Source organism: Bubalus bubalis, chromosome X (genome assembly GCF_019923935.1).
Source record: "Bubalus bubalis isolate 160015118507 breed Murrah chromosome X, NDDB_SH_1, whole genome shotgun sequence".
Lineage (NCBI taxonomy): Eukaryota > Metazoa > Chordata > Mammalia > Artiodactyla > Bovidae > Bubalus > Bubalus bubalis.
The window spans coordinates 82,822,022-82,835,431 of record NC_059181.1 but is presented as its reverse complement, the minus strand read 5'-3'; the positions used below and the strand labels follow the sequence as shown (position 1 = coordinate 82,835,431).

General features: G+C 36.7%; 1 protein-coding gene across 5 annotated transcripts in view; it reads left to right on the top strand.

The window, feature by feature from the left end:
- The window catches only part of ALG13 (ALG13 UDP-N-acetylglucosaminyltransferase subunit), an 83,960-nt gene that overhangs the window by 67,285 nt on the left and 3,265 nt on the right, over positions 1–13,410 (top strand). For all 5 annotated transcript variants that reach the window (XM_044937509.1, XM_044937506.1, XM_044937507.1 and 2 more), the window contains 3 exons: positions 6,124–6,312; positions 9,987–10,027; positions 11,701–11,881. In XM_044937509.1, the coding sequence (XP_044793444.1) occupies positions 6,124–6,312; positions 9,987–10,027; positions 11,701–11,881 (411 nt within the window). The remainder of the gene's footprint in view (positions 1–6,123; positions 6,313–9,986; positions 10,028–11,700; positions 11,882–13,410) is intronic.

Sequence of the window (13,410 nt, the reverse complement as noted above, 5' to 3'; positions counted from 1 at the left end):
GGCACTCAGCTTTCTTCACAATCCAACTCTCACATCCACACATGACCACTGGAAAAACCATAGCCTTGACTAGACAGACCTTTGTTGGCAAAGTAATGTCTCCACTTTTCAATATGCTATCTAGGTTAGTCATAACTTTCCTTCCAAGGAGTTAGCGTCTTTTAATTTCATGGCTGCAATCCCCATCTGCAGTGATTTTGGAGCCCAAAAAAAATAAAGTCTGACTGTTTTCCAATGTTTCCCCATCTATTTCCCATGAAGTGATGGGACCAGATGCCATGATCTTCGTTTTCTGAATGTTGAGCTTTAAGCCAACTTTTTCACTCTCCTCTTTCACTTTCATCAAGAGGCTTTTTAGTTCCTCTTCACTTTACATTTCTAAAAATGTATGCTGCCTTCATTTTACTTTTTATTGTGTCTCTTGTGAACCTCAGCTATAATTCTAATAGGTAATGAGTGCTTTTTAGTTGTTCTTTATCGTTCCTGTCAGTCCTCCAGATAAAATTCATGTTTCCCTTGTTCTTCACATGTGTCTGTCTGGCAGCCCCATCCCATGTTCCTTTAAGTCACTTCTTACCTGCCAGGTAACTAGATGCTATGATTGCTTTTATTATGAGTGTCTTCATAGGCATTAAATCCTGTTAACTGATTTTTTTGGTAACTGTTTCCAAGTCTTTTGCCAGGGCCAGAACTAGTGACTCACTTGCTTTGGGTGCAAAATTTAAGGGAGTGTTAAAAAAAAAACACATAGGGATCAAGATAAATAACACTTTAATGCACTATATGAAAAAAGATTAGTGCAAAAAAAGAATCCATGATACACAAAGTATCAAAAATTTTTTAAAGGACAAAAACTCTCGGCCAGACTTAGGATGAGGTGAGTGAGGCAGTCACTCTTGGGGTCATGCAAGTGCAAGCTTGGATCCTGTCTTTTATTTATTTATTTATTTATTTATTTATTTATTTTCTGTCTTTATTTCATATTCATTGTGGTCAGTTTCTTCTCTTTTATTTTTTTTTAAATTAATTTTATTTTATTTTTAAACTTTACAATATTGTATTAGTTTTGCCCAACATCGAAATGAATCCACCACAGGTATACCCGTGCTCCCCATCCTGAACCCTCCTCCCTCCTCCCTCCCCATACCCTCTCTCTGGGTCGGCCCAGTGCACCAGCCCCAAGCATCCAGTATCGTGCACTGAACCTGAACTGGAGACTCGTTTCATATATGATATTGTACATGTTTCAATGCCATTCTGTCTTTTAGAATTTTGATATTTTATTCATCATGGATTTTTTTTATTTTAATTTGGTGGCCCTTTAAATTTTACACCTTACTGCACTTTGGTCCTGGCCCTGCCCATTGATCTCTAGAGAATCCAAATCTTCATGTTCTCTTCTGAAATGTCCTGAAGCAGCCTGCATCTGCATGGACAAGTAAATAAACTTTCTGAATGCATTTCATTGGTTTTCATTCACATTTTAGAAAAGTTTGCTTCCATTTTTCTGGGTCCCTTCCTTGAACTATACCTGTTAAGCCTCTTTGGAGCCCCATTAAATCTGTGGATGAGACGCTCATGCATCTCTAGAGCAACTGAAAGTTTTAAAAGTTCTTTCTTATGGAGTATATTATAATATGCATTTTAAAATAAAGGTGAGTTCAGACAAAGTAACCACCAAATTTCTTCTGTCCTTGATTCTCTCAGGCCCATGAGAACTTATTTAGCTACTTGTATGTCTAGTAGTTGGTTTTTACCTTGTAATCATAATCACTTCTACTTTTTTTAGCTAATTGAACTCATTTCAGTTGCTTTTTTTGAAAAAAATATGGTGTTATTTGAGTGCTAATCTAGAAGAAATGAGTGAGGCTTTGTTGAAGTCATTATTTTATAGAAAACAAATCCATAAAGTCCTTGGAGCATTTGGAGATGTTCTAAAAATTAAATTCCTCTTCTAAAACTGTAAAAGTGGAGATTTCTACATGCATGACAAAACTCCAAAATCAAAAGTTATTTGAACAAATTTTTTAAATGTACTGTTTAATTTAGATACAGTAAAATTCATTTTTGGTGCCCTGTTCTATGAGTTTTAACAATACATTGTACAACCACCACCAAAACCAAGAGAGAACAGTTTCATTGCCCCCCAGAAGAGTTAGTTATCAAGTTTTAATCACCCTAAGACTTAAATTTCCTTTTACTGTTGGCCTGTAGCTATATAAAGATTATGTTGTTGTTGTTAAGTTGCTAGGTCCTGTCGAAATCTTTGTGACCCTATGGACTGCAGCACGCCAGGCTTCCCTGTCCTTCACTATCTCCCAGAGTTTGCTCTAATTCATGTCCATTGAGTCAGTGATGCTATCTAACCATCTTATCCTCTGCCACCCTCCTTTCCTTTTGCCTTCCGTCTTTCCCTGCATCAGGGACTTTTCCAGTGAGTTGGCTCTTCGCATCAGGTGGCGAAAGCACTGGAGCTTCAGCTTCAGCCTCAGTCCTTCCAATGAATATTCAGGGTTGATTTCCTTTAGGATTAACTGGTTTGATCTCCTTGCTGTCCAAGGGACTCTGGGAGTCTTCTCCAACACCACAGTTCAAAAGCATCAATTCTTTGGTGCTCAGCCTTCTTTATCGTCCAACTGTTAATGTCTGTACATGACTACTGGAAAAACCACAGGTTTGACTAAATGAACCTTTGTTGACAAAGTGATGTCTCTGCTTTTTTAATATGCTGTCTATATTTGTTAATAGCTTTTCTTCCAAAGAACAAGCGTCTTTTAATTTCATGGCTGTACTCACTGTTCATGGTGATTTTGGAGTCAAAGAAAGATCTCTCACCGTTTCCATTGTTTCCCCATCTATTTGCCATGAAATGATGGGAATGAATGCCTTGGTCTTAGTGTTTTGAATGTTGAGTTTTAAGCCAGCTTTTCACTCCTCTTTAACTCTTCCCTAGAGGCCCTTTAAGCTTCCCTGGTGGCTCAGATGGTAAAGTGTCTGCCTGTAATGCGGGAGACTTAGGTTCGATTCCTGGGTTGGGAAGATCCCCTGGAGAAGGAAATGGCAACCCACTCCACTACTCTTGCCTGGAAAATCCCATGGACAGAGGAGCCTGGTGGGCTACAGTCCATGCGGTCACAAAGTCAGACATGACTGACTGACTTCACTCACTGACTCATCTGCATATCTGAGGTTCTTGATCTTGATTCCTGCTTGTGATTCATCCAAGCCGGCATTTCACTTGGTGTACTCCACATATAAGTTATATAAACAAGGTGACAGTATACAGCCTTGTCTTTCTCCTTTCCCAAGTTTGAACCAGTCCACTGTTCATGGAAGGTTCTGACTATTGCTTCTTGACCCACATACAGGTTTCTCAGGAGACACATAAGGTGGTCTGGTATTCCCATCTCTAAGTATTTTCCACAGTTGTGATTCATACCTTCAAGGATTTAGTGTAGTCAGTGAAGCAGAAGTAGATGTTTTTCTGGAATTCTGTTGCTTTCTCCATTATCCAGTGAATGTTGGCGATTTGATCTCTGGTTCTCCTGCCTCTTTGAAACCCAATTTACACATCTCACTTCACATACTGCTGAAGCCTAACTTGAAGGATTTTGAGCATAACCTTGCTAGCATGTGAAGTGAACACAGTTGTTCTATGGTTTGAACATTCTTTGGCATTGCCTTTCTTTGGAATTGGAATGAAAACTGACCTTTTCCAGTCCTATGGCCACTGCTGAGTTTTTCAAATTTGCTGGCATATTGAGTGTAGCACTTTCACAGCATCATCTTTTAGGATTTGAAATAGCTCAGGTGGAATTCCATCACCTCCACTAACTTTGTTTGTAGTAATGCTTCCTAAGGCCCACTTGACTTCACACTGCAGGATATCTGGCTCTAGGTGAGTGACTACACCATCGTGGTCATCCAAATCCTTAAGACCTTTTTTGTATAGCTCTCCTGTGTATTCTTGCCACCTCTTCTTAATCTCTTATGCTTCTGTTAGGTCCTGTTTCTCTCAGGAAGCTGTTTATGTCTTTTATTGTGCCCATCCTTGCATGAAATATTCCTATGATAGCTCCAGTTTTCTTGAAGAGATCTCAGTCTTTCCTATTTTGTTGTTTTCATCTACTACTTTGCATTGTTCATTTAAGAAGGCCTTCTTATCTCTTCTTGCTATACTATGGAACTCTGCATTCAGTTGGATATATCTTTCCCTTTCTCCCTTGCTTTTTGCTTCCCTTCTTTCCTCAGCTATTTGTAAAGCCTCCTCAGACAGCCATTTTCCTTTCTTCCATTTCTTTTTTCTTTGGGATGGTTTTTGTCACTGCCTCCTGTGCAATGTAGCTTCCATTCATAATTCTTTGGGCACTCTTGTCTACCAGATCTAATCCCTTGAATCTATTCATCACCTCCATTGTATAATCATAAGGGACTTGATTTAGGTCTTATTTGAATGGCCTAGTGGTTTTCCTTTCTTCAGTTTAATCCTGAATTTTTCAATAAGCCGTTCATGATCTGAGCCACAGTCAGTTCCAAGTCTTATTTTTGCTGACTATGTAGAGCTTCTCCATTTTCAACTGCAAAGAATATAATCAGTCTGATTTTGGTATTGACCATTTGGTGATGTCCATGTGTAGAGTCATCTCTTGTGTTGTTAGAAAAGGTTGTTTGCTATGACCAGTGTGTTCTCTTGACAAAACTCTGATAGCCTTTGCCCTGCTTCATTTTGTAATCCAAGGCCAAACTTGTCTGTTAACAGCAGGTATCTCTTGACTTCCTACGTTTGCATTGTCTCCTTTGATGAAAAGGACATCTGTTTTTGGTGTTAGTTCTAGAAGGTCCTACAGGGATTACTTCTGATACTTGGCCTTAAATTCCTTCTGCTAAATTACCAGAGTAACAATTTCAGCTTATGTGGACAACACTTATATTAAATTAAGTGTTCTAAAACTCTGAATTTAAACCTTTATTGACTACTGAGCCTAAACTTTCTATAGTTCTGAGGGTTAAAATTATAATACAGGTAACACAGTGATATGGAGAAGGCGATGGCACCCCACTCCAGTACTCTTGCCTGGAATATCCCATGGACGGAGGAGCCTGGTAGGCTGCAGTCCATGGGGTCGTGAAGAGTCGGACACGACTGAGCAACTTCACTTTCATGCATTGGAGAAGGAAATGGCAACCCACTCCAGTGTTCTTGCCTGGAGAATCCCAGGGATGGTGGAGCCTGGTGGGCTGCCATCTTTGGGGTCGCACAGAGTCAGACATAACTGAAGCGACTTAGCAGCGGCAGCAACACAGTGATAAAATTTAGTACTTGAATTTCTAAGTCAGCTAAGATGTTCAATTAAACTTGAAAGGTTGTATCAATAATCTTTCAATAAATTTGACAGATTTATCTAACATAGTATGTATATATGGAGATATTTATTTTTACTAGGTTGGAGCTTCATTGTTTCCTATATCATCAAAGGGGAACGTATTGATATTTAAACAAAATTGTATTTAAATGTCTTATGTCAAAAACTGTGAAACTCCTAAATGAGTCTTGTTTTTAAACTATAGTAAGTTACAGAAAATTAAAGAAAATAAGGTGGTTTCATATAGCCTGTTTTAGATTCTGTAGGTCATCACAAATGGAACTGTTATGATTTAGAGTTCTCTATATTCCTCTGATACTACCAAGTAGAAATCTTCAAGGATTGCTTAAATTTGTAATCTGTGCAATTTAGTCTTGCCTATTAGTGTCTACATCTTGTGATTTTGCAGATGGCTGAGAACATCCTTAACTTTGTATTAAGCTAAGTGAAATTTTTGCCTTAATAATATTTATGTACTTGTTCAAAATCTTAGTAGTCAAACCTTGTAGCTTCCAGTTTTCATTTTTACTTTTAATGTCAAGTAATTTCCTTAACTCAAAATAACTTATGTTGAACTCGTTTTCAGTTGGCATGTCTAAAAGACTATGGACAGTTTACCTTCTGAGTTTTTGTTTTTAAGTCAAACTATAAGACTTAAGAGAGTTGCTTGTTGGAATTGAGAACACAAAAGAAATAGGTGAGCTACTGCTTATAAGGTATTACAGTTGTGGAATCACTACTTCGTTTGTTTCTTTTGTAGTGATTGCTTCACCATCGTATCCATACCTCTCTGCTCCTATTCCTGCTGCTGCTGGCCCTCTACCACCTCCACCTCCTCCGTTACCACCACCAACTCCTCCTTCTCCTCTTGAGGTAGGAGAGGCTTCAAACTTGGCACTGCCACCTCCACCTTATTCCTGTGATCCAAGTGGCAGTGATCTGCCTCAAGGTAAGTAGGTTTTGAAACTTAGGTGAGGGTTATTTAGGTCTGTTTTTCTCTTTTTAATTTTAGAGCATATCTCTCTTTGGTTGACCAATGAGGGTAGGGTGGGGGGACCCAAAGGAAACTGAGAGCAGTGCTGACGAAATGACTAAGGAAAGGAGCAACTGAAAGCTGAGAATATCTTTTGCATCATCAAGAAGAGGATGATTGAGCTGACTCATGCTGCTTTTCTAAGGTAGCTACATGTCTGCCCTAAAGATTTGCAGCTGGGTATCTGTTCTCAACTATTTTTCTTGAAAAGTAGGAGTTGATAACAAAATTTTCTCCATTTCTTTTATTTAATGCCCACCACAAGTACATGAAATTGTTGCATTATTGATATTTAGGATTCCAACTGAATTTTGAGGAATTGGAAAAGGTTTTTGGGAGAGGGAGGTCTGGTCTGCCTTGAATTTCCTTAATTAAACTAAGGATAGCTTTCCATTGGAAGTTTGTTGTTACCCCTCAGTGTATCTCAAAAGAGAATTGTAATTGAAAGTTGTTTGTAGCTTATTTATACTTTCTTTTCTTTTTTGTTGTAACTTTCCATTGATTCTTTTAACTGCTTCTCTGTTTGTTTTTCAGCCCCTAAGGTAGTCTTCAAGATCTTCAACTTCATTCTGTTCTTTTTCTCTTCCTTAAAAGTTGTTATCAACTTTATGTAGATGATTTCTAAATCTGTCTGGCCTTGGCCTCTACTTACTTGCTAGACAGTTTCATTTGGCTTTCTTTCTTTTATTTCAGATTCACTCTGTCTGTAATAAAATTCATCTTTATCTCCCTTCTTTCTTCTCTTTATGTGTGTAAAACATTGACTCTTCTCCTTGGTTTTCTATTTTGTTAATAATGTATCATTTCCACCTAATTCACCCAGGATCTAAACTCTGATCCCTTTACTCCTCTCCTTTCACCTACCTACCCTTGGCCAAGATCTTCTCAGTACATAATGCTGATTATTGCATTTTCCAACATTTTATTATGAAAATGTTTAAACATAAATTTGAATTTTAAAATAAATATTCATATATCTACCACCTATATTCCTTTGTAAACATTTAACTATACTTGCATTACTATGTATTTCTGTTTTTTCCTTCATCCATCTCTCTGTCCATCAATTAATCCGTCTTTTCAAAGATGGATTTCAAAGTAAGTTGTAGACATCATTCTTCCCCATAAAAACTTCAGCGTACGTATCATTTACTAGAGTTTGGATCTATTTTTCTTTTGGTGTGATGTCTACTTATAATGAAATGAGCAAAACTTATGTGTACACTTGCTGAGTTTTGACAAATGACTTGTATAACCCAAATACCCATCAAGGTATAGAACATCATTATCCCACAAAGTTCACTCATTCCCCTTCCCAGTCGTTCCCCAGCCCTCTTTCTACTTCCCCTTAGAGATAATCACTATTCTGATATTTTTCTTCCCTAATTTTACCTGTTTTAAAATTTCAGATGAATATAATCATACAATATGTACTCTTTATGAATGGCTTCTTAAACTCAATGCAGTGTTTTTGAGATTGTTCCATGTTGCTTCATATATCAGTAGTCTGTTTGTATTGCTGAGTAAGTATTTCATTGTATAGGTATTCCACAGTTTGTCCATTCTCCTGTTGAGGGACACCTGGACTATTTCTAATTTGGGTCTGTTATGGATAAAGCTGCTATGAATATGCTTGTAAAAGTCTTTGTGAACATGTGTTTTCATTTCCCTTGGGCAGATACCTAGGAATGAAATTTATGGCTTATAGATAAGTATGTGTTTAGTTTTATAAGAACCAGCTGGTCATTATTCCAAAGTTGTACCTTATCTCCTACTTTTACAAGAATTCTATGCACCTGGTTTTCTACTTCTAAGCCTTTGCTAACATGGTGAACCTACTCACATTCTTCCCCTGACCCCCACTCTTCCATCTAACTTCCTATTTAAATCCTATCATTTTCATGATCCCAGCCCAATTACATTTCAAAGTGATGTTTTTCAGTTCTTATAGTCCTTGCCTGCCATTTTTTGACAGCTTGAGATATAATTCATACACCATTCAAGTCATCCATGTAAAGTATATATCAGATCAGATCAGATCAGTCGCTCAGTCGCGTCAGTCTCTTTGCAATCCCATGAATCGCAGCACACCAGGCCTCCCTGTCCATCACCAACTCCCGGAGTTCACTGAGACTCACGTCCATCGAGTCAGTGATGCCATCCAGCCATCTCATCCTCTGTCGTCCCCTTCTCCTCCTGCCCCCAATCCCTCCCAGCATCAGAGTCTTTTCCAATGATTAGTATATTCACAGATTATTTGTGCAGCCATCACCACTGTCTAATTCCAGAACATTTTCATAACTCCGAAAGAAACTCTGTACCAATTAGCAGTTAGTCTTCATTCTCTCTGGCCCTGGCAACTACTGTTCTGCTTTCCATCTCTAGATTTGCCTATTCTGGACATACAGTTCTGCCTATTCTGGAGTCATATAATATGTGGTCTTTTGTAGGCTGACTTTCACTTGGCATAGTGTTTTCAAGGTTCATCCATGTTGTAGCATATGTCATTATTTCCTTCTTTTTTCAGCTGAGTAACAGTCCATTATATATAGATACACTTTATTTTATTATCTATTAGTTGATGGACATTTGGGTTGTTACTACATTTCTGCTATTGTGAATAATACTGGTGTGTATTTTGTATGCAAATTTTGTGTGGATATATGTGAATACCAAGAGGTGGAATCCCATGACATTTGTGGGTTTACTTCCTGCTATTATCTTTTCATATTCTTCAGCTTGAGCATTAGGCTTTTATACTGTACTCCCACATAATAGTCAGAATACGAGCTCATTCTTTTAAAGAGGCAGTAAATACATTTGTATGTATTGGGAGTCTCCAACTTAAGAAGGAGGGGCTTTCTGAGAGTTTGTTAGTAAAACTCGTTATATTGATAAGAATATATGTGAATTCCAGGTCAATCAGTAAAAATGCATTTAGAGCTATAATTGAAATGCTAAGGCTATTCCCTCTTCTCTCATACATCTAGTTTTTATTCATTTATAGAAATTTTTAATTAAGTTCTATGTCTGGAGAAATTTTATCACCTTAGGGTATAATTTGAGTTACCTTGCTCATTGCCTCCTCTTTTTGGAGTTCTAGTGGTGGTATATTTGCCATGTTAAATAAAAACAAGGTAGATTGTTTTAAACAGTGCTGGTTATCTTAGTGGACATTACTGATCCTGGCATTCATAGATCATTAATTTGTACTGTGTCTTAGCTCCGAAGACAAGTATGATTGCTTTTGTAGTAGATTTGTATTAAAATAAAATTCTAGTCTTGAGACAAGCAAGAAAATGCCTTTATTACATTCTTTCTAAGTATTTGCATAGTAGTATTCCTGTAACATCTGCCTAATATTAAGAGTAGAATTAAAATATGTATTTCTTGATTAAACTTTCGGTTAGAACATGATCTTAGTGGTAGGTAAATGGTCATTTACTATAAGGTAGGATTGAGGGTAGTGTTGATGTGGGAAGACTGCATTTGTTGTATATACATTAATAGTCGAAGAGAAGAGCTCTTTAAGTAGTAAGTTTTAATTTTTTATGTCATCTAGTCACTAAAATTTAAATATTTAATTTTAGATACAAAAGTTTTGCAGTACTATTTCAATCTGGGATTACAGGTAAGAGTCCTATTAAAATTGCTTTGATTTTTAAAAAGCTATCTTAAAAATGTAAGCTGTTTTGCTAAGCAGACTCTTGAACCTTAAAACCCGAGAACACTTTGAGTGACCTAAAAGGTTTATTTCTGTCTTTATATCTCTGAAGGTGACCCAGGCCAATTTTCTACTTTAACCTCCTAGTGCTTCAGCTTCTCTTATAAAATAGTTGTTAAATTGTTGTGAATGGGGTCTCTATGCAATACAACTTTAGCATATATTGGCTTCCATGTTTAACATCATATGCTAACGGTTCACTATGTTTTTCTGTCTCAAATGGATTATCCTATTTACTTAAAACATTTTTGTGGCTATTTCTGTATTTATATGAAAAGTAATTAGACTAAGTCAAAGACATTTAAAGAGCTGTATTATTTTTAAAGCACTCATGTTCATAGATACTTGCCAAACACTGATTTTTACCACTTCCCTGAGTTGTAGAAAGGGAATATTGACAAATATCTTAATATCACTGAAAGGTATCTCTGATATCAGGTAAGAGCTCTTTTACTTTATTCTTTCAGGGATCATTTCCCCCTGAAATACATTTCTGATAAAATAAAATGGCATATTTTCTGAAAAAGAATGATGCATCTTAAAATTTGGCTGATGATATACTAAATTAGATACTCTCCTGGATAATACTCAGATTAGTTTGTATTTTCTAAGACATTGATTTCCCTAAAACCTTGAACATATCATTTCCAGGAAACTATCTTCCCCAATTGGCACACATTTATAATTTAAGGGTAATGGAGTGGATTTTTGTTCTTGAAACTGTATTTCCTAAATGCAGTTCCCTGTGTTGTACAGTATAGTCTCCTACATTTTGTTGTTGTTCTTTAGTCACTAAGCCATGTCCTATTCTTTTGGGACCCCGTGGACTGTAGCCTGCCAGGCTCCTCTGCCCATGGGATTTCCCAGGCAAGAATTCTGGAGTGGGGTGCCATTTCCTTCTCCAGGGGATCTTCCTGACACAGAGATTGAACCCACATCTCCTGCATTGCAAGCAGATTCTTATGTAGAATAGATATTTTAATATTTTCTCATATTAAAAGTAATAGCATTCATTATGGAGCATATGGAAAATACTAATGTGTAAAGAAAACAAATCACTTGTGTAATCAATGTACACTTTGATATATTTCCTTACGGCTTATTTCATAAAATATGGACTAGGCTATGTATTTTGTAAACTTTTTAAGTTAAACAATATGAACACTTTTTTTTTATTTGATGCCATGATTGTTTTATTGCCTGTATTGTATTACATCATGGCTGTATCATAATGCACTCTAGTTTCTTATTGTTGAATATTTAGGCTGTTAACTTTTTTTGCCTTTAAAAATAATGCTATAACAAATATCTTTGTATACAAACCATTGTGTATATCTCTAATTTCCTTAGAGTGCTTTCCTTAAAGAATTCCTGGTCCAAATATGAAATACAGAGGCTGCGAAAGATGTTAAAGTTGCTATGGAGAATAGATTTTCTAAATATCATGTCATTTATTTCAAAAGTCATTGTTATCTCACCTGAAAATCATGGCCTAGCTTTTTTTTTTCTCAGTGAACAATGGTGCTACTTTAAGAAAAAAAATAGTAAAGTTTTTTTTTTTTTTTACTTTCTTGCCCAAGTGCTACCACCACAGCTTCTGGCACTCCATGGTCTATGTGCCACAGATGCAACAGCAGCAGCTTCATGCAGAGAATTATCCAGTCTATACTGAGCCACCACCTCTAGTAGATCAAACCATTCCTCAGTTATACAGTGAGGTGGAGAGACAAGATGGCACACATGCAGAAGTATCAGCAAATGGTAAGCGTGTAGTGAGAAATTTTCTACAAGAAAGACAATTGAATTTTATTGTTTGTAACAATAACAGCCTTCAGATGTTATACTAGACCAACATTTCTTTAATTTATTTTACATAACTATGTAACTGTGTATTGCAATAAAAGTATAGAAATAGGAAGTTCAGTTTAAACCTTTTCCTAAATTTGGTTCATTTAATCAGTAGCTTTATTTTTTAAATTTTGCATATATATATATATATTTTTTTTTTTTTTGAGAAGTAAATGGCAACCCACTCCAATAGTCTTGCCTGGAGAAGCCCATGGACAGAGGAGCCTGGCGGGCTATATAGTCCATGGGGTTGCAAGAGTCGGACATGACTTAGTGACTAAACCACCCTCATATATTTTTAATTGGAGGATAATTGCTTTACAATGTTGTGGTGGTCTCTGCCATACATCACTGTGGATCAGTCATAATTTTATGTACATGTCTTCTCCCTCTTGAGCCTTCCCCCCTCCATTTCACCCCTCTGGGTCATCAACCGAGCACCAGGCTGAGCTCCCTCTGTTATACAGCAGCTTCCCACTAGCTATTTTACACATGATAGTGTGTATATGTCAATGCTACTTTCTCAATTTGTCCTACCCTCTCCTTCCTCCCACTGTGTCCACCTGTCTGTTCTGTACGTCTACATCTGCATTTCTTCTCTGTGAAGAGGTTCATCAGTACTATTTTTTAGACTCCATATATATGTGTTAATATACTATATTTGTTTTTCTCTTTCTGACTTTCTTCACTGTGCATAAGAGGCTCTAGGTTCATCCACCTCACAACTGACTCAAATTTATTCCTTTTTATGGCTGAGGCATATGTACCACGACTTTGTTATCCATTCATCCTACACCAGCATTTTTTAAAGCATGGTACATGAACCTCTTGGGGTCCCTTGGAACTCTTTCAAGGGATCCATGAGGCTAAAAGTATTCATTGTAATACATGGATTTTGTCTCTTTTGCTGTGTTAGATTTGTATTAAGGGTGCAAAAATCAGTGTGGGTAGAATAGCTGGCACCTAAGCACAAATCAAAGCAGGGGCACCAAACTGTGCTAGTAATCAGCATCTTCACACATGTTTGATATAAAAATACCAGCTTTATTTATTTTGTGTTTGATCAAAGATGTTCTTATTTTACTAAATTTTTAATCTTCGAAAAATTGTATTTAATATTGTATATGACAAAATAGGAAGTATTCAGAAAGCTCTCTGCATATCTAAGTATGATAATTGACTTTAAAAGAAAAGGATTTGTGAGCTTGAGTTTCGAGCTAAACTAGCTGACTTTCATGGAACGCTATTTTTACTTGACAGAATGATAGACAAACTGTGGTTGTTCAGACTGGGGATCTGGCAGACATTTTCTTAAATGAACAACTAAGCCTGTCACTTCAAGAAGGGCAATGGATAGTATGTTTTTTTGTCAAAGATAGAAATTCCAACTTTCAAATATAAATTATCCAGAATTCTAATTTTTATCTAATAACCATGAGCTT